A 21,505-nucleotide genomic window follows, 5' to 3' on the forward strand; every position below is an offset into this window, starting at 1 on the left:
ACCCACCCGGAGGGACCCAGCCCTCTGTCCCGTGGGCCCTGCCCTGGAGTGGCCCAAGGGGCCCAGTGCAGAGTGCCCCATCCTGCTGGCAGTGCCTGTGGAGGCCGTGGGGCCTGGCCTACCTTGGGAACGAGGTACTGCTGGTCAGTGCAGGCCAGCACGCGGGCCTCGGCCCGGCCCAGCTCGCTCTGGGGGAAGTGGGCGTTCATCTCGTCGCCATCGAAGTCAGCGTTGTAGGCCTTGCAGTTGGCGTAGTGCAGCCGCAGGACCTTCTCCCCCGGCAGGACACGGGCGTGGTGGGCCTGGATGGAGGGCCTGTGCAGGGTGGGCTGTCTGTTCAGCAGGAGGATGTCCCCATTCTTCACATGCCGGCACACCTGGGGTAAGGCAGACAGCAGGTTGGCCAGGGGAAGTCAGTGTCCCTGCCCCTCAGGGGTCACCTGACCTCGGCTGAGTGGGCTCTACCTGCCATAGGCTCCAGCCAACTAAATACAAAGCCCTAGAAATCTGAGAAACGCTCTGGCTCCTGGCCCTGGCCCTGCAGAGCCCACGTTGGCTCTGTGCTCACAGGCCCCAGGAGCAGGTGAGGCCACAGTCTGTCTGATAACTGCCACTTCTTCAGGGACATGCAGCCTTTCCAGGGTCCTGCATTCCCGAGACCTCATCTTGAGAGTCATGGACATGAGTCCTGAAGGCCGAGGGCCTGTGTGGAGGCAAGGAACCCCCAGGTCTGAATGGGCCTGCGGTCCTTTCACCCCTCAGTCACATAATGTGTGATTCTACTGTGGTTCCTTCCACGTTTTAGAAGCAATGAGCCGACTTCACACGGCACGGCCAGGGCAGGAAGACAGGAGTCCGACTCCCAGGCGCACGCCCCCTGCACACGTTTTCTGCATTTGAAAAATCAGTAAGATGCCAGGCGTGGTAGCTCCGGCAGTCCCAGCCAGCTGGGAGGCAAGATAGGAGGGCCACTTGAACTCACGAGTTTAAGACCCCTCTGGGCAACGCAGTGAGGCCCTGCCTCCAAACAAATAAAACAAAAGGTATAAACTGTCTCAGTTGTGTGGGGACACTGTTTGAAAATAACGATCAGACCATTTGAACCGCATTTCCTCGGAGCCTTGCTGAGCAGAAACAGCGCCAGACTGAGCTGCAGACTCCATGCACATGGCAGCGCTCACAGCAGCAAGACTCAGAGTGCTGGGAGCCTGAGGAGGGGCAGGACATCATAGGGTGCATGCGCGCAGAGGCTCCTTCGACACACCAGCCTATAAATGGCGACAGGGACGTATGGCAGCCAGATCAAAGACCCAGGTGGACATGAGCAGCAGGACAGAACAATCCACACCTGCCTCCTGGCACACCTGGGCACACAGGAAGGACGAGGGCACAGGTCAGCACCTGACCCGACGCCTCAGGACGCCTCCTCTCATGTGCACGGGTGCCATTTCCATGCAATTTTTAAAAGACCTTCAGTTACTTTTGAAGAAAGCAAGAAACAGTGTACAAGCAGTGTTCTCATCATGGAGTGAAAACCAAAGGCAGACTGGAGAGAGCAAGAACCGCGTGTGATTTACCCTTGAAGACAACTTCCCAAGTCCACCAGTAGCTGGTCCCTCTGACAGCACCCAAGGCCTGCAGAGCCTTCTACCATCTCACGTTCACGACCAGGCTTCCCAAATAACACCCCACAACGACACCCAAAACAACTGCATAAAGCTGAACTCTAAAGCATTTAGAATTCATTTTTTTCTACTAGGAACTAAACCCAGTGGTGCTTTACCACTGAGCCACATCCCCAGCCCTTTTTATTTATTTTGAGACAGGGTCTCACTAAGTTGCTGAGGCTGGCCTTGAACTTGCAATCCTCCTGCCTCGGCCTCCTGAGTCACTAGGATTACAGGTGTGCACCACAGTGCCAAGGTCCACCTCAAGCATTTTGAAGGGCCCTCCTTAGCAGCCCATAGGAACTGGGTGATGGGCACTTGGTGATAACTACCCCTACCCTGAATCTCCTCCAGGTCACAGCAGACAACAGGCTAGGGGAAACAACAGATAGCTCAAGCCTAGTGTCCTCTCACGTTGCCCACGTTGATGAGGCTGCACTGGAGAGGCCAGAAGGTGCTTCGCCAGCCTCCTGCTTCCTGGCCTGCTGGCCTCAGGCTCCGGAAACGGAGAGAGCAAACCTTCACACACCAAGTCTGTCTTGTTACGGCTCCCAGAGGAATTTGAGCCTTCCCTTCCCCACAATTCCACAGAGATCTCAACCCAGGGTTCCCGTGGGCATGTGCCCAGGGCACTGGCTGCGTCAGATAGCCCAAAGTCATCTTCCTTCAGCCTCTCTAGGGAGCAGCTCCCAGACTTGTGGCTTAGGCCCAAAAGCCCAGGCAAAAGCCTAGGACCTGAGTCCAGCCAACTCCCTGCATCTGGGAAGGCCTGCGGGCCAGTCTGACAGACAGCAGCCAACCCAAACAGACACCGCAGAGGACAGGCACTCCCTTGCCAAGACAAACCCAAGGCCTTTCCTTTCTCTCATCTGTAAACAAATATTGTAGTGAAAATCAGCATGCCCTAGTGTCCAGGTCAGTCTCCAGGCAGGCCTAGGGCCAAGGCTGACCTCTGCAGTGCTGGGCAGGGAGTGAGCTAAGGCCATGCTGTCCATTCCCTCCTGCTTCGTGAGGCCCAGGAGAAAGGTCAGTTTCCTACCTCACAAAGGAATGGAGCCCAGCCTCTCTCCTTCTTACCTATCTGCTGTTCACTCTCACCAGACCTCAGTCTGTCCTGCCCAGACGCCTCCTGTCCTCAGCCCTGCCCTAATCTTTAGGTAACACAATAACCAAAGTCTTGAAGTGACCACCCAGAAGACTGGTGTTTAACTCCATGAAGCAGCAGCACCGGGGCATCATGGAGACGGCGGAATACGGAGCAGGCTGTCCTGAGTGCACAGGTCTTGATGGAACAGCCACTTCTTTTTTTCCCCAGTACTAGGAATTGAACCCAGGGGTGCTTGGCCTCTGAGCCACATCCCCAGCCCTTTTCATTTTGAGACAAGGTTTCACTGAGTTGTCCAGGTTGGCTTGAACTTGTGATCCTCCTGCCTCAGCCTCCTGAGCCCTGGGATTACAGGCATGTGCCCCCATGCCCAGCTCTGTTTTTCTTTTATAAAGTCCCTTCCTATCTTTGCCTCTGAGTCTGATAATCAGATCCAATGTGGTCCTCACACCTCAGAGCCTCCTACACCTCAAGCTGGATCTATATGCCACAAGGTGGTGTCCTAAGTGCCTCCTACACGCAAGGTGCTGGGGAGGGGGCGCAGAACACACCCTTCCCTGGAACTCCTGGGATGCAGCAACTCCAGGGAAAGGAGCTGGTGCGCAGGTGGTGAGGACAGAGCAGTGGAGAGATGAGGAGGGATGTGGGAGCGGCCAGCTGGCACCTGGTTTCATACATACACTTCTACCAGCAGAGACACCATTCACCTGCAGCCTATGTGGCCAATGAAGCTGGGAATCGTACTCTGATTAAGGGGGAAAAGGGGCTTTGCTGAGACCTGCACGTTCCACCAGAAGGCCAGGCACTCAGGAGGCAGAACAAGCCTACGAACCTGAACACAAATCTCACCTGACGCATCAAGAGAGAGCTGAGAGGTGACCTGGTATCTGTGTGCCGGGGAGAGTGTCACTCCACCTGAGCATAGCCATGAGACAGGAGAGCAGGAGGCTTAGCAGAGGCCTGCAGGCCAGCAGCCTTGGGGACAAGGCCAAGAGTATGTTACTACCTGTTCCTTCAGAGTCTCTACAAGGCCACTAGAAACTGGAGCACTTGAACCCACTGCCAAAAAGGAACCAACCAGTCAGCCACACCTAGTGCAGGCAGGCCCTAGGTTAACCCAAATCGAATCCACCTCGTCTAGCAACCTCTGCCTCTGTGGCCTGGCGAGGGCAAGTGGCCTCCCCTCCCAGCAGAAGGGTGCCTACCAGGCAGGCAGCCCTGAGGCCCCCAGCAGAACTGCTGTCACTCACACACTCTCCCCAGTGGGACACGACTGTGATAGCACCATGAGTGGGTATCACCACTGCCCCAAACTGAGGCACCACCTAAGACTCGTTGCCAGGAGTCTCCTTGGCGTAGAGCACTTCTTAAGGTGCAGCATGGAGACCTCTCTGGAAACCCCATAGAGCAAGGTGCCTGAGCCCTACCGCAAGCTCCTCACACAGCACAAGGAGTGCCCATTTCTCAGATACTCTGGGGATGCTGCCCCTGCTGATGTGACGCCACCCTCTGAGCAGCCCTAGGCGAAGGCAGCATGGGGGAGCCAGATAGGAGCTGTCTGGGCCCCTGACCAAACTTTCCCACTACTCACAATTTTCGTCCCCTGGGGCTTAGGTGCCCCTGTGGCTGGTGTCAGGAGCTGTTTGGCCACGGCTTCACGCTGGGTTATGTCCACGGCGCTCAGGGCTGTGCGACTGCCATCCTCATTGATGACCATGGAGGCTCCCGGGTGCACATTGGGACCATTGATGACTGCCTGTCTCAGTTCCTGGACATTCCAGGGGGTCACTGGCTGAGGGTAGGTCAGTTTTGTGGCAAACACCTAGAAACAAGGAGTAGGTACAGAAATTCAGGTCACAGGGTCTGCCCAAAATCTGCTTCCACAGTCTGTATGACATGCCCACTATATGGGGAGCAGTCTGCGTCGTCCAGAGAATCCTTTAGCCACCGAAGCAATATCCTGTCTGCACCTGCTCTCCTATGGGAATGCACTGGCCTCCTCCTCCAGCAGTCTAAGGAGCATGACAGAACGCTACAATTTACCCAGTAAAACATTTTTAGCACATCATTAAATTTTATCCTTCCGTCTTGTGCCAATGAGTTCAAAGCACCCACAGCAGGGTTTAAAGCAAGAGTCGCTTACAGGAGATGGGTGGCAGACACCTGCCTGGAATCCCACACACCCCTCCTGCCCGTAGACACCACAGGCTAAAAGCACAGACATGGCATCGGGAGCCCTGCCTTCAGCAGTTCCACCAGCCGCTGCAAGCAGGGAGGCGCTCGAGATGAGGCGGCTTTGCAACTCTGACTCATGAGAAGATGCGGGTGCCCCAGCGACACGAGGCTGTGAGACGCCCCAGGGAAGAAGGCGCTCCCTAGCCAAGTGAGGCCCCAGCTGCTGGACATAGTGCACGAATCCCTCCAGGACAGCAGAGGCAGCTCCTCCAGACTTTGCCAAGGTGCTCTGCTCCCTGCACTCTCCACCCTGACAGTGCTGACACAGCTGTGTGGCTACCACCTGCCTCCACCCTGGGAAACAGCTTTGAGAAGGAATGTGCCGTCTCCCCGTCTCCCTGCCCGAGCTCTGCCTCCGGCTCTGGACACCTACCAGCAGTGCTATGCAGGAGGGCTGTGCTGGGGGGGCCCACCTGCTCTTTCTAGCTACCCTTAGGAACGTTCCCAGGCCTCCGTGGCCCTGAGACGTGGAGCAGGTTGAAGGCACCCAGCGGGTAACCTCAGAGCCACTCCTCGGGGTACGAGCCATTATTACCACATGAACTCAGATGTAGAAGAGAGAAGCCCACCAAGAACCCTGTGGAGGAAGTGAGACCACACTGGAGGTCTCCCTAATGCCGGGGAGGCTCCAGGCACCGTGAGGTCAAAGCCAGCAGGGCAGCTTCCACTTCTGGCCACAGAGGGCGACCAATAGGCCTGAAGCCTCTCCTCCCTGGGCTGGGAGGCGTGGCTTTGTAGACTTTCCTTGCCCTGGCCCAGCCTCTGGATCAAGGACAGTGGCAGTGGGCGTAGGACTAAACCATCCCTGCCTCCTGACACATCACATCCTTGCCCAGGAAGCTTGTGTGTGTCCCAGAGACAGCTCAGCTGTGCTCATTACCAGCACCTCGAGAGGTTGGTGGGGGGGTGTGTGTGCGAGGAAACGTGACTGCCCAGAAGGAAGCAAACCACCTCCACCTGACTGACCTCAAGGTCCATCAAGGGGAAGTCGATCAAAGGGCTGCTGCTAATGAGCACACGCTCGGACTAGGGGGGAAGTGAGAAGAGGAAGCCTGCTCACCCAGGGGACACTAATGGGTGGGGGACAAGGCACTGACAGCAGGGGCAGCTGAGGGCAGGCAGCGCACAGGTCTACTCTGGGTTCTCTCCAGTCCCCGGCCAGGAAACAAGGGCATGTAAGCTGACGGGAAGGAAATCCCCTTTGCCCCCTTCCTCTCCTGTCACGCCCTCATTAAATGGGAGACTAGACAGAGACAGGGGAGCAGGGGCCTGTGATGTGGCAGGCGTGGGTCCCCTCGTGTGCAGGTGTCTGGAGGCCATCAGGCAGCCTCGAGTCCCCCCAAAGCACTTTTCCCACATGTGAAGAGATGGGCACCACCCCAGCTGAGCCACTGTGGCTTCCTGCACCGCCAGCAGCCCTCCTCGGCACCACTGCCTACAGCCCGCAGTTCCTAAAACACGCACCATGGGAATCCCGATCTCGTTGGTGTTGATGTACATGTCTGGGCAGATGACAGAGCGGGCCGCGTAGTCTACCCGTTTGCCCATCATGTGCTTTCGGAACAGGCCTTCTTTCTTCTCCAAGATCTGTATGGAGCGAAAGCCCACCGGAAACATCGTTTAAAAATTTCACTGTTTATTGCTTCCTTGTTTCAACATTATTCACCTCGTCAGCCAGTAATGGGAATCCAACCCATGCTCACCTGTCTGATGCCAGGGTACTTTTCCATCATGAGTTTGTCCATCTCACTGTCAAACACAATGTTGACGTGGCTCTGAAGGCGAATCCAAATGTTGTACAGCTTGTCTGTGAGAGTCTGGCCTGGAAGTGTACTTAAAAAGGACCGGTCCATAGCCACCAAAGAGTCTTTTTCCTGGGAAAAATAAGGCCAAGAAAACAGGGATGGTGGGGGAAAACCCAGGTTGGCTTCTTTTACTTTTCTTTCCTCTCCCAGTCCTGACAAACACGCCCTAAGCTGCCTCTGAACGGAGGGACGGGTGGGAGTGCTGAGGAGCCTGTCTTCCCAGTGTGCACCATGGGCTGCAGGCTCGTCACGCGCCCACCAGCTTCTCTGTGGGTAAGATGAGCTCAGTGTGGACACAGGCTTCCTTCTCAGGGCAGATGCTGAGCACCAAAAGCTGGTGCCCAAGGAAGGGGAACCCAACTTTTTCCCACATCCACACTTCTCTGGAAGCTGTTATCTTGCCACATAACTAAGTTGCATATGGAATTTCAGTTTTAATTATGGTTTCAGAAAAACTTAACCCGATGTACTTATAAAAAACGAAGGCAGAACAATTCCTGAAGAGGAATAATGTTTGCCTCAGTGTTCTACGCCATTATGATTAGGTCCCTAAATGGGCTAAGTTGCTGGCTAATTCCTAGGCCTCTGAGTGTTCAAGCAATGAGCACTTGAATATTTCCGGCTTTTTTTTTTTGGTACTGGGGATTGAATCCAGAGGTGCTTAATCACTGAGCCACATCCCCAGCCCCTTTTAAAATATTTTGTTACAGACGGGGTCTTACTGAGTTGTCGAGGCTGGCTTTGAACTCGTGACCCTCCTGCCTCAGCCTCTCAAGCAGCTGGGATTACAGGTATGGCCCCTGTGCCTGGCCAGAAAATTTGGATATTTCTGCCCTGGTTCTGTCTTTTCGTCTTTTCCCTCTACCAGCACAGGGGAGATAAATACACAGAGGCCACAAACTGCCCTATAGCACCACCTACTGCTGGTGGCTGGCTACCATCTGTTCCTCTCTGGCTGCACATGACCCAGGAGACAATCACCTGAGTCCTCCAGTATGGGTCACATGAGAGAAGAAATCTATGGGGGGGAGACTCCTATGGGAACCAGCAGTGAAGTGGGCTTGTCCCCAGAGGAGTCTTCAGTTACAGGGAAGGCAGTTATCTCTGCAGGCAGCATTCTGTCCCCTGCACAGGACGAGGTGGTCCCCCACCAGCCTGACCCACTGCTTAGGACATTCACTGGCTCAGGGCCCCAAGGTTACCGGTGAAGTGAGCAGGGCCTGTCCCACCATCAAGGCAATGGAACAAGGGAGCCAAAGGGAAGAAACAAGAACATGCCCACCAATCAGAGGGAAACTGACCTCGGAACTGGGAAGGATGCTGTTTCTGCAGAGACCAAGCCTTTTCTTCCCAAAAACGGTGTGCTCCAATTTTCAAGAGACACCAAGATGAAATTTCAGCCCTGGTCACTGGATCTCATTATCCTACAGTCTTCCCTCTCAAACTGGACTAGCCTGTAGCTGGCAGGTCTCTCTTACAGAGGGATGTGTTAAAATATTACAATGGCTGATCCAAGAAAGCTCCAAGAAGAATGCCTGGGCAACCCAGAGCACAAGGTCTAGGGAACAGTGGTATCACCCCATGACAGACCTGGTTGGCAGGCACCTGAGGGCCCTGTTATCCAAGGCTGGAGATGGCCATATCTATCTGCACCCAGAGAGCACCCTTGGGCTGGGAAGTCCTTGAGTGATCTCAGCAAGCTGAGTGTCCAATCCATCAACATACCCACTGAAGACTCAGTGCTGAGTGGGCTCAGGATCGGCAGCTGTGACAGTCCTACCCTGTAAAACTGCCATTTTAAACACTGGCTTCCGGATCCAGTGAGCCCAAAGCAGAGTTCCAGTAGTGTGACCCAGGAGGGAAGGGGACGTTTCTCCTGGAGCTGCCAGCACCTGGTGGCTCGGAACAGCTGAGGTGTGAATCCACCACAAACAGAATTAAAGGGACTTAACTAAAGGGTACCTGGTATGGCAGCCATGGGCAGAACGCAGACCACAGCCCGACCTTTCCAGGCTCGTGCATGTCCCCAAACCCACAGCCCCACCGAGGGTCCTGTCAGTGTCCTCCACAGCGTGTGGTCCTGACCTCATCTGTGCTGAGCGCTGCCACCCCACAGGGCAGCTGCTGTTCTTGTGCCATCAGTGCCAGAAGTTTCCGGATCAGAACGACATCCTTCATGACAGCCTGCAAGTTCACCGTCTGGCCATTGGTAAACATCTGGTCCCCCAGGCGATTGACAGGGCGATACCTGCGGGGACCACAGGGCGAGGAATGCCCAGTGTTAGAAGGGCCTGTCCTGCGGCCCCCACCCTGCCTGCTGTGGGCAGCACACACACCACACTCAACAGGGGCCACCCTCCCGCCCGGGCCTGCAGTCAGAGGCAAGGAGCCCACCACACAGCCTACAGAGGAGACTGCTGTGCGATGGTTAGCACATGACCCTCCCAGGGCCTCCCCAAGTCCGTATTCATGCCTCAGCCAAGCTTATCAGGTGACATAAGGAAACTGAAGGGCATTACCTGGAGGGAGGCACCACCACGAAATCTAAAAAGAACATACTCGGATTGAATCTGGATTCCATGCCAACATCGACCAGTCCCGAGAAAAGGTAATTCAGAAAGAATCCTGTGTTTGAAACAGAGAAACCAAGCAAACCACGTCAGTCTGTATGTGAGGACAGCCACGAAGCCACTGATGAGAGGAAAACTTGAATAGAGGACATCCACCCTCCCATGGTACCCTTTCTCCCAAAACCAAACCGGAGACAGCAAGACAGCAAATGCTGCTTCCCAGAGGCCGAGGGGGCAGGCCTGGGAAGCCTTCCCATTCACATGCCCTCCCCAAACCTGAAACTCCTATATGGTTAAGGATCTATTCCCCGGCATTTACAAAACATCCCACACAAAGGCCAGTCAAGAGGCTCTTCTGTGATCAGAGATGTATGAAGTTTCTAGTGATATAAAAAGTGCTCAGAGAAAATGAATCCAACGTGCCAGGGCTTGTCACAGGAACGTCAGTCCCTGGAGATTTTCCTGATGCCCTTTAGTGGGGCCATCATTCTGACACTGCTGCTGCTGTGTCAGGAGCGCCAGAGCCTGAACATGCTGCATACGCCCCGTTACAGACTCAGAGAGGAATGGGGTGTTCCTTGTTATAGGGAACTAAAATGTATAGACACCCTAATTTAAAAAAAAAAGTTCATTCTTAATTCTGAAAAGGAATCCCCAATCTTTTAAAAGGACTTTTACGAATGGGCACTTAGCATAAGGTGGAACACTCTGGACCTTCCAACACTTGTCAGTCTGCATTAAGTGAGGCCACTGCAGCTCTCACCTAATGACCAGGCTCAGTTACAATCAGGGCCGAGTTCTTAGTGCTGGGCCCCTGCTTCAAATTCAATGTACTCTGAAGCTTGTCCCAAACCCACAGGTCTACTTCAGGAGACAGCGATGACAAGGGCAGCCTTAAGAAAAACAGGACTAATAAGGCAGGTTAACAAGCGTGGAGATGACAGGGGCTGCCCGGCAAAGCACCTTCATTCTTCCAAATGGAGAAAAGATGTTCCCGGGCACTGCTGGGCGTCAAGTACCCTCGTTTTCCCATCTGAGCTTCCTCAATTCCTGCAGCAGAAGAGGGGAAATCAGAGCACTGTGAGTCAATACCAAGTCCTCCTTCAGTAATTGGATTTATCCATGTTTTTGGTAACCAGGGATTGAACTCGGGGGTGCTTATCCACTGAGCCTTATCCCCAGCCTTTATTTTGCTTTTTGAGACATGGCCTCACCCAGTTGCTTAGAGTCTTTCTAAGTTGCTGAGGCTGGCTTTGAACTTGGATTCTCCTGCTTCAGCTTCCCAACTACTGAGATTACAGGTATTCACCATCATGCCTGGCTGATTTTTTATCAATTCTTTGTCTTTATTCTGCAAAGCCTGCAACTTGTCAATCTTTAGGACAGGATATTCTCAGCCCTGGACTTCCCCCTTACTCTAATCTAAAGTAATGAGAACAATGTAGCTATCTTATAAAACCTGAAAAATTGAGCAAAAGAAAACAATATCTACTCTCCTATCAAATTCACAACCATTATTTTTTGGGCGGAGTGGGTGTTGCTGGGAATGGAACCCAGGGCCTGTGTACACTAGGTAAGCGCTCTACCGCTGAGCTACACCCCAGCCCTATCACTTTTATATGCTCTTTTCCAGCCCTCTGGTTTATATAAGAGCTCGATTAGCTGACTGACAAGGATAACTAAGCAGTGTCATTTTCTAGTGTCAAAACTATCAAACTTTTCTGAGATATATTCACTGAAATTGAGATTGCTCCACCTGATTGATCTTTGTGGAATAATCAGGGCAGGAACCATGCCTTGCCTGTGCTCCTAAGCCCTGACACAGCGTCTGGCTCACAGCAGATGTTAAAGAGCCACTGGTTTAAGCACGTTGCACCCGGAAGGTACCTATACTGGACACTCTACTCTTAGTCAGGTGCAATGGCCGCGCCTGCAATGCCAGTGATTCATTCTAGAAGCTGAGGCAGGAGGATCACAAGTTTAAGACCAGCGAGGGCAACTTAGCAAGATCCTGTCTCAAAATAAAATAAAATAGAAAAAGAACCAGGAATAAAGTGCCCTGGGTTCAATTCACCAGTACTACAACAAAAAGTGTGGGGGGAACACCCCATCCTCTTGCCTTTTTCTATACTTTAAGATCTTAGTTTCAGCAGCAGCTTGGGAGGCTGAGACAGGAGGATTGTGAGTTCAAAGCCAGCCTCAGCAACAGTGAGGTGCTAAGCTACTCAGTGAGACCCTGTCTTTAAATAAAATACAAAACAGGACCGGGGATGCAGGTCAGTGGTTGAGTGCCCCCCCCCCCCCCCCCCCGCGAGTTCAATCCCCAGTACCAAAATAAATAAATAAATAAATTTTAGTTTCATTCTATCTCTATTTCTCTCATTACTTTCTTTATAATCTGCAGAGGGTGTGTCATCAAAAGCTTTCAGAGAAATCTGTGGTTTGGACAACGATAAATGTATCATAATTTATTTAACTAGTCTCTATTAATGGGCCATTAAGTCGCGTCCTACTTTCCACTATTTAAACGTTGCTGTGGGTATTTTAATTTCTTAGGATAAAGTCATATAGAACTCCTGGGTCAAGGAGTTTGCACACTTGTTTTGACACCCATGAAACAAAACATTTCAATAGTGAACGCAAGTGAAGGAAGCACAGGCACAGGAAGAGGAGCAGCTCTGACCTCGGGAAAGCCACAGCCTTGGAAAGCTGAGCGTGCAGTGGGAAAATGGAGCCCATTCCTTTCAGAACAGCTCTGTGCTCCTTCTGGAAGTGAGCATCTGACTCTGCCCCCTGGACAGGCCAGAGGGCTCAGGAAGCCTGGTGGAATCTCCCCAGCTCCGCCCAGTCGTGTCTCCACTGCTGTGCAGGCCACCCTGAGGCAGACTGATGTGTCCAGCCACAAGAGGTCACCTCCTCACAAGGGCTCCTCACAAAGCACTCCCACCACTTGCGACAGTGCCGTCTGCCCAGCTGGACCTCAGAGAGCCTCCTGAGGGCTTCCTTTGCCTGCAACAGATGCTAAATGGGAAATGTCTGGAGGTCAGATAATCTGGGAAAGCCCAGGTCTCAGTGGGTGGGGCTTCTTGGGTGCCAGAGTCCTTATTAAGTGCTACTACGCTCGAGGATTTGGGGGCGCAGAGTGCTTCAAGCGCGGAGGGCACTCCATACGGCTCAGCGGTCTGGTGGGAACAGGCCTCACTTAGTGGCTTCCTGTGGTCTACAGAACACGTCCAGGCCATGGAAAGATACCAAACTGCTCCCTGAGCCACTGTCACCTGCAGCCTCCTCCAAGAGCAGAGGCCACATGGCCTAGTGTCCTTCTTAGAGCTGTGTCCCCCTTGGACCCCACAGTCCTGGGCATGATGCTGAGTGTCCAACAAGCAAATCTCTGTTAAATACAGCAATCTAACCCCAGAGCTGAGAGACTACTGCTTCATATTCCCAGGGCAGGGACCTCTGGCCGCACCACCCCTGCTCAGGGTGGCAGTGAAAGAAGACTTCAGAAGTCTCGTACAGCTGAAAGCACTGGAGACTAGTGCTAGAAATCGGCCCCCAAAACAGCCATCTTCCAGAATTCTGATCATCTCTGTTCTCGACCTATTAGCACTTTCTAAAGCATCCTAAGGGCCACAGCAGCAAATCCTACTGGTTTTAAGAAAAAGCTGTCTTATGGGCTATTTACGAGTAAGCGAAGGAAAACCCACTCTTGTGCTGCTGTTACCCACTAATCTAAGTTGGCTTTCTAAATGCAATGTGGTATCTGGACTGGTCCTTGAACACAAAAATGCCAATACTGAAAAAACTGTAGAACTTCAAATAAAGCCTGTAATTCATTCAACAGTATTGTGCCAGTATCAAGCTCTTAGTTCTGACAAATGCACACGGTGACCTGAAACATTAGGGCAAAGTGAATAAAGAGTACATAGGGACTCTATTTACCATGTTTTCTACTCCTCTGTAAGTCTCAAATGATTTTAAGTAAAAAGGCTATTACAAAATAACAGGCAGGTTTGTTATTTACTGCCTGCCTTGCCAGAATCTTCACTGTGAAAGACAAAACTCACATGTCCAGGAGAAGAACCATGTCCCTTCCCGCTCCACATACAGCCCTGGGAAAGGCACAGAGCATTTGCTGTGGACCTCTCTGTTCATGTGACTCCCTCCATCTGGGCCAGAGGTTTGTCATGGTCACTCCACGGAGCTGGAATCAAAGCTCCAAGAAGCAGCCATCACTGAGTCGCTCGCAGCACACAGCAGAGCCGAGCCAACTGCAGTCACAGATGTGCTTTCCTGCCCTGGCATGTTAGTCTTGACTAGAAACAGACACCCACAGCACATACACTGAGTGACAGGCACTAGTCTCAGTACTCCCAGGAATACTTTATGTAACCCTCACCATTTTAGAATAAATTAAGAAAAATATGAAGCCTACCACTACAGAAACAGAAGAGTGAACACCCTCGGTCAGTCCTAGTTAGTTCTCAACTACCCAAGGGCAGAACAGAGCTAGGAGACTGCCCACAGGGTCCTGGTGAGCAGCCACAGCAGCCTCTTTGGAGAACTTCAAATAAAGCCTGTAATTCACTCGATAGTATTGAACCAAACTGCGCTTTTTGTTAAATGCTTATAGTTGTTAAAATTATTTGCCCACATTTTACTCCAAAATAAACCTACATTTGTTTTATACTAAAATGTTTCAACATATTTGCAAGGTATATTCTGATATTTCTTATTCAAAAATCTTTCAGAAAAATAAGCACCGAGGCCAGAGGCACTGTGGGGCACTGACCCACTGGGTTTCTTGGGTGAGAGGCCTGGATGCCATTCCTCTGCTAGCCCTACAAACACATGGCAGAGGAGCATGTAGCAACAGGACCAGGTACTCCCAAGGTGTGGAACACACGATGGCCACACAGGAGCAAAATTGTCAAGGAGCCCCCTCCAGACCCCAGCAGCTTACCCAGGGGCTCGGCATCCGTCTGGCCAGACTTCCTGTGCACCACAGCTGGATATGTGATTGTCAGCTTGCTGTTGTGCTCCTTTCGAACAACTGACCGCCCAGTCCTGTGGGTAAGGACACAGTGGTGAAGGAAACACTGCCCCACAAGACACTCAGGAGTGCGGCGAGAGACCAGCCAGCACCTTTTATCCTAGGGAAGGGAAGGCAGGTGCCCAACACTCACTTGCAGTGGGGACATCGCTTAGCAGACATGTGTGCCTTCCAGAAGTAAGCAATGAGTTTGCTTCTGCTCTCACACACATTTTTCACCTGTCACAAAAAACCAGAGGACTTGGAGTGCCATTTTCATCTCATGGTTTCCACCATTTTTAACCACAGGAAATCACCCTTACTTTCTTAGATGAAAATCTCCCAAAGCTGCTGGGGGGCAGGGGTAGCTCCATGGTAAAGCATTTGTCTAGCATGAGCTAGGCCCTGGGTTCAATCCCCAGTACCACAAAAAGTACTCAACAAATGCCAGTTACTCTAATTTTTAAACCAAAGCTTTCTGGATGCAGCTGCTGTTTGTGCTGCTGCCACCTCAGGGGGCCTTGGGCTCTGAGGAAGGCACATCCACATGGTTCTGTGCCCAGTGCAAACAGGCCCGAGGAGCTTTGCAACCTACACATGGGCCCTACCCCAGACCAGTTAAATCAGAACCTCTGGTGGGAGGACTGTGCACAAGATGAACCAGGTCTCAAGATCAGTACTGCAGTCAACTGTCTACCCTATTCGTTCATTCAGTGACTAAATGGATGCTTACACAGTGCTGTGGAGAGGTGGCCAGGGCAGCAGTGGTTTAGAGAGGCACTGGAGGAGGGAGAGAAGGAAACAGCTATTTCCTAACTAGGACTGACTGAGGGTGTTCACTCTTCTGTTCATATTCTCAGAGTGGGTGCTGGTGGACACTATATCTGAATGACCTATGTCATCCCCTATCTTTGGTCCTGCAGCAGGCAGTAAAGATGGGAAAATGGGCATCTAGGGGCAGTTACATAACTTGCAAGGTCACAGGCCTCCAAAGAGTTAGAGCTGGAATTTAAATCCAGACCTACTTTGGATAGCCAATATTTGCAAATGAAAGTACAGAGGGAACCATGGTAATAACACCAAGAACCCGGTGTCACAGGAAGAGACACAGTGACAACTCACGTGTGCACCCTGAGTCCCCAGGAGGTTGTTCTGCAGAACCTTGGTTGTGTACTGTTCTAACTCTTCCTGAATTTCAAAGGCAGAAGGATCAGCATTTTCTTCCAGAAACTGAAAACAAAAAGAAAAACTGTATTATCAGAGCAAAGAAAGCATATGTCTGACGTGCAGCTCTGCCAGGGCGAAGAGCGAGCCTGGAGGAAGAGCAGCACATGATGCCACACTGCACCTCAGAGCAGGGAGGCGCTGTGACATCCCAAACACCTGCTTCCAGCACCGATGTGTTGGCTCCACAGAGCAAATCAGCATAAACCACGACTGCAAAGGACCAAGACAGATACGATGGCTTTGTAATCTTAACCCTCTGGGGTCCTGACAGGACAAACTGAAGGGAAAACAGAAATCTGGCAAGGTTACAGAGAACATGGGCGTGGCTGAGCACTCTGCCTCCAAGGAAGATATGGACATAGATGTCCACAAGGCTCCCTGGTGCTGTGATATGACAGCACTTTGCACATTTTCCAATTAGCAAATTCTGACACCCTCAAAAAGTGCAAGAGACAGCGATCAAAGCCTAGAGCCAATGCCAGGACAGAAATCTACAGGACATCGGCTGCGACACACAGTAAGAGAGGACCCAAGGGCCACCCCCTTAGGATCCCCAGCCCTCACACAATCACTCAGGTAGTCCAGGGAGCCTTAAGCTCTGAGCCTGAACTAGAACAGTACAGGTTGGCAGTGCAGCCAAACACACAGCAGAAGCAACCAGACGCCTCTCTGGAGGAAAGCAGCAGCATCCCAGGCCTCGAACTCTTTCCTGACAGATCTCTAAATACATCCAAAGTCAAAAATCACTGCAGAAGGACAGGGAAGAAGAGGGGGTTTCTGGATGTGGGCAATATCTTCATTTTGTAAACAATCACATTTTTATGTGCATATTTTTAAAAAGAATTTCAAAGACAGTAGATACCTCAAGTAATTTAGTGCATATAAATTTAAAACTTTAGATGAGATGAACAAATCCCTAGAAAAATGCTACTTACTTAGAGTAGTTTTAAGTAGAGTAAAGGTTTAAGAACCACCCCCCCTTGGACAAATTTGACCCTGGGTTACCTTTTTAGCTCTGTTCCCCTGGAAATGTGGCTAAATGTAGAAATGTAACTTGTGTTACTAGGCAATACTGCTGAGGGCAAAAATGACTCCAACTGGTTGGGACTGCATCTGGACTAGAAAGATGATGACCTAGAACAACATCCTCTAGCCTCCCTGACTAGCATGTCCTGGGGGGGAGGGGGGGGGTCCCCGGCAGCTCAGCCCACAGAACTCTAAAGACACTGCTTCCTCTTGGGGCATGGAGTTTCTAGTTCAGGTGGCTCCCAGAGCCACAGCTGGGGTCTTGTTTTGCTACTCTACAGTCAAGTGGAGATGACTGTCAGAACGTTGCCAAGGAGAAATGCCCAGCACCATCTTGCTGACACACGGTGTGTCCAATCTTCCACAAACTCTCCCAGAGCATTTTAGGGAGAGAGATTCCTTAACTCATTTTAAGGCTGAGAAAAATCTACATTTCCAAATTCAAAAGGCCAATATGTGAAAGCAAATTGACAAACCAATCTCACTCATGATTATTAATGCAAAAATCATAAAGAAAATATTAGGAAATCCAATCCAGTAATATATATAAAAAGAAATACATCAAGAACAAGTTGAGTTTATGCCAGGAATCCAAAGTCACCATTAGAAAGGAATCAAGTAATTTCACTATGTTACTTAGTTAAAAGAATAAGGAAGCAGACGGAGATACTATTGCCCATTTTCCTATAGAAATGGAATGGAGAAGTTGACTGTGGAAGTATAACTGTCTACTTTATGCTTTGAATGTAGCCCCTGCTGCTCTGCCACTGCAACTGACTTTTTAATGAATGTCAACTCCAACAGAGAGCACAGGGAATGTAGCCTTTGAGTCACCTCTTTAAAAGCCCCATGTTCCCACTAATGGGCAGAATCACATCCTTTGGGACAGAAGCCCCCTGTGTTTCTTCTTTCCTAGCAAAGTAATAAACCTTCTTTTCCTTTTTCTCAAAAAAAAAAAAAAAAAAAAAAATCACCAAAGCAAAAAAACTTGCAAATCAGTAAATTGAAATTAATAAAACACTACCACCTAATCCTCAGATACCATTCAAGTTTTGTCAGTTCACGCAATAGCATCCTTTTATAGCAAAAAGCATCCTGTTCTGGGCTGGGTTGTGGCTCAGTGACAGAGCACTTCCCTCACACATGTGAGGCACTGGGTTTGATCCTCAGTACCACATGAAAATAAACACACAAATAAAGATATTGTGTCCATGCATAACTAAAAAAAATTAAAGAAAAAAAAAGCATTCCGTTCTGAGCCACCTGTTATACTCCTTGTCACGTCTCGAATCTCTCCCTCTCAATAGCTCCTCAGTCTCTGAAGGCACTGAGGCTTCTTCTGCGCATTACAGGCAAGGTCCATGACTGTACTTCAATTCAGGTACAGGATATATCCTCAGGGTCAAGGTCAGCCAGGCCATCTTGGCAGAACACCCAGAAGCACCATCCTTCTCCCTGCAAGAGGGAGTGCCGACCTCCCCTACTGTGGAGCCCCTACTCCCCAGCCTCTGCTGTTACAAGATGATGGCGTGGTGCTTGAGTGTGTGAGGGCCCAGGACTTGCACTTTAGACACTCTTCCACTTACACCAGTGAGAACTCATGGGTTCCTATTCAATTCCATGTGTTGAAATCATTTACTATTGTCACTTATTTTTATGTTAGAATTGTCCCAGATTCAGCTAATGTGTGCCTTTGTGTTCTCCGATGTGTTCCCCTTACTCTCTGAGCACGATCGTGCTCTCTGGCACTTGCCGTCCCAGCCTCAGGATGGCCATCTCTTCAGAGGCCCTGTCAGCAGGGCATGGTCTCGTGCTACATGTGTGCGTGCGACCACACTCCAGACCTCTGAGGGGCAAACCACATAGCACCGGCAAGCACATGCACGCACGCACACGTCTGATCTCCACACTGCAGGACGGACTCTAGCTTCCTGCTCTCCCTGACAGGGGAAATGCAGCTGGCACTGTCCTTCACTTCCGATTGATCTGATCAACCCCTTTCCATGCACACGACCCTCTCCCATGGCTGCCACCACCCTCTTCTGTGTGGAACCCTCACATCCACGCCAATCCAACCCCTTAGCCGGCCTCTTCTTTACCCTCTTTGGGGTCACCACACAGGTACCTTTTCACTGACCTGGCCTTATATCACATGCTCACCCTTTATTGCAAATGAACATCCCTCACCCTGTCTGAGCACTGGCATTCCTTGCAGGGCTGCCCACACATGCAGGGACCCCTTCTAGCTCTGTAGGTCAATGCTTCTGCTAGATGCCCCCAGAGTATTTCCTCTCCTGCTGGAGGGCACACTTTCACTCTGGGCCCCGCCTCTGTGGAGGCCACTTTGTTCTGCCCTCCTAGAGTCTTCAGGACTTCAGTACTCAAGAGGAGTGCGAAGGAAAGGCCAGCGCCTTCTCTTTGTGAGAACAAACAAGATGAGGACGTCCCACTACCTCTTCAACCTGGTAACACAGACAGCCACCAGAGCAAGGTACACCAGATAAACAAAGCAGATTTTGCAGGTGATGTGACTGCACTTAAAATCTGAAAGCAGCTACAGGAAAAGTATTAAAATTGATAAAACAGTTCTGAAAGGTTTCTTCAAATGAAAATTAATAGTATTTTGGAATTCTAACACAGAAAGTGAAAATTTTAATAAGGTTTTTAAAATAGCACCAGAAAGCCTACACTAAATACTAATTATGAAAGGAAAAAAACACTCTTTGGAGCACAGAAACCCGGGGATCCCCACCTTATCCCGAAATAGCCACACAGCACAAGCATCAGTGGAATAACCTGACGCCATGCATCCCCCGAAACAACACAATACAAACTCTCCCCGGTCCTGGTGATTGCACTCTTACCAGAGGCCAATCTAATGAGGAATAATCTGACAAATCAGAGTGTTAGAAACGCTGTAGGACAGCTGCCCCAGAATCTTCAAAAAAATTCATCGTCACGAAAAAGAATTTCCTACATTAGAATGTTCTACAGCCCAAAGGGCTGTAATAATCAAAAGGCCTGGGTCCCTCCAGGATCCTGGGTCCCGGCAGGAGATGGCTGGCTCATGGACAGACCCGGGTCCGGGCAGGAGATTGCTCACTATACCGCCTCTCCCTGCTGTCCTCATCAACACTACTCTGACCACTGTAGAGCCTCGGTTCTTATGCCCAGCTCCTGCAACCCAGTTATAAAGATCACATATTCTGGGGACTAGCAGGGTGGCAATTAGGAACATCATACAAACATCTCAGTTCCCACCATCTGGCTTTCTGCATTCCCATGGCCACCACTTTCCACGTACCCTGCTCAGAATTCGCTCCAGCTCATAGACTGCTTGTAGGGCCCCAACTTCCAGAACTCTCAGCTGGCAGACCAAGAGGTGAACCACAGCCCGGGGACAAGTCAGCATGTGGCAGTTTAAACAGGAGCCTCGGAGGAGCAGGTAGAGTTTCTGAAAAGAGAGGATAAAAAGATACAAGACATTAAAAAGAGACAAGTGCTCACGGGATTCCCAGGGCACTCACAAGATTCCACTCCCTTAAGAATGCCACAGCAGCCTAGACATGTAGAAAGGCCTTTCTGATCCTAATTAAATGTTCTCCTCTCTTTTTTTAAGGTTTCATTTTAACCCATTAAAATTTGAAATTTACTTACTAAGATGTATAGCCTGAGGTTGGGAATTACTTTAACTCAACTACTTAGCAGAAACAACTTTTCTTAACAGATTAACAGACAAATCACATCCATGTACGCCACCACCTCAGCTTAAAAAACACTCCTGGAGGTTGGGTTAGCTGATGTAAAGAGCTAAACACGCACGAGCAGGGCCCTAGACAGTAGCTCCATTTTCATCTAACTCCTGGGCTTCCTGGGGCTTTGCTTCTCCTGCCACTGAACAAGACCCTAAGGACTCACCAGAAGGACTCAAAGGCCTTTCCACTCAAGTTCCCTGTTACTAGGAGGAGCCACGCAGGTTTTTGAAAGGCACAAAGGCCCTGTAACAAAAGTTGCAGAGGGTAAATCTGAACATTTTCCCCCTAAGTGAATAGAATCATGCTGTGGTTCTTCTCAATTGGAATCAAGCTGAAATTTCAGTTAGGGCTATAGGTAAAATGAAGCTAGAGACTAAGCATCCCTAATCCAAAAATCCCAACATGAGACCAGAAGGGGAAAATTCCATATTTGACCTCATGTAACAGGTCACAGTTAAAACACAGGCATTTTAGAAACACTTCATGAAATTGTCTTTAGGCTGTACATATAAGGTGCATGTAAAACATGAATGAACTTCATGTTTAGACTTGGAGGCCATCCCCAAGAGGTCTCAACACGTATGTGCAAATGTTCCAAAATCTGAGAGTAAAATTCACAGCACTTTTGGTCCCAAGAATTTTATAAAAAGGACCCCGATCTGTGTGGCATTTTGCTACTCAAGGTACTCCCTTTCTTTCTAGAGAACACTTGAACTCACAGTATAGGAATGCAACCTCCTCCCACACACCCTGCTGGGGAGACGCGGCCCTCACAATCCCATCAGCACACAATCCCAAGACCCGTGCGCCCTGGGCAGCACATACATCAAAGAGGAGCGGGTTGTACACTGTGAGTGGCAGTTCAATGTGGCCTAGGTGTCCGGAGCAGTTGTTGAAATCTTGCACACAGGTGGAGCACACCTCTTTAGAATCCGCAGGGCCCAAAGCTAAGTCATATAGGCCGTTTGCTGATGGGTTCCCCAAGCTGTCCAGGTACCGAGGGTTTGTGATAGATTTAACGCTTAATTTCCTAAGGAGATAAAAGAAATCAAAAAAAAAAAAAAAAAAAAAAAAACTCAGGCC

The 21,505-nt window shown here is 50.5% G+C and overlaps 1 protein-coding gene across 2 annotated transcripts in view; it reads right to left on the reverse strand.

Annotated features, from left to right (window-relative positions):
• The window catches only part of Polr1a (RNA polymerase I subunit A), a 61,466-nt gene that overhangs the window by 37,728 nt on the left and 2,233 nt on the right, over positions 1–21,505 (reverse strand). Inside the window, exons 2-13 of one of the 2 annotated variants that reach the window (XM_046455988.2) lie at positions 21,248–21,452; positions 19,972–20,121; positions 15,537–15,644; positions 14,569–14,654; positions 14,346–14,449; positions 10,346–10,432; positions 9,332–9,437; positions 8,898–9,060; positions 6,711–6,881; positions 6,472–6,594; positions 4,364–4,594; positions 123–377 (exon numbers count right to left, since the gene is read on the reverse strand). In XM_046455988.2, the coding sequence (XP_046311944.1) occupies positions 123–377; positions 4,364–4,594; positions 6,472–6,594; positions 6,711–6,881; positions 8,898–9,060; positions 9,332–9,437; positions 10,346–10,432; positions 14,346–14,449; positions 14,569–14,654; positions 15,537–15,644; positions 19,972–20,121; positions 21,248–21,452 (1,789 nt within the window). The remainder of the gene's footprint in view (positions 1–122; positions 378–4,363; positions 4,595–6,471; positions 6,595–6,710; positions 6,882–8,897; positions 9,061–9,331; positions 9,438–10,345; positions 10,433–14,345; positions 14,450–14,568; positions 14,655–15,536; positions 15,645–19,971; positions 20,122–21,247; positions 21,453–21,505) is intronic. The other variant, XM_058583025.1, reaches the window with a different exon arrangement.

The sequence above is a fragment of the Marmota monax genome, unplaced genomic scaffold, assembly GCF_021218885.2.
Source record: "Marmota monax isolate L192 unplaced genomic scaffold, Marmota_monax_Labrador192_F-V1.1 WCK01_AAM20220418_F8-fsc00238, whole genome shotgun sequence".
Classification (NCBI taxonomy): Eukaryota; Metazoa; Chordata; class Mammalia; order Rodentia; family Sciuridae; genus Marmota; species Marmota monax.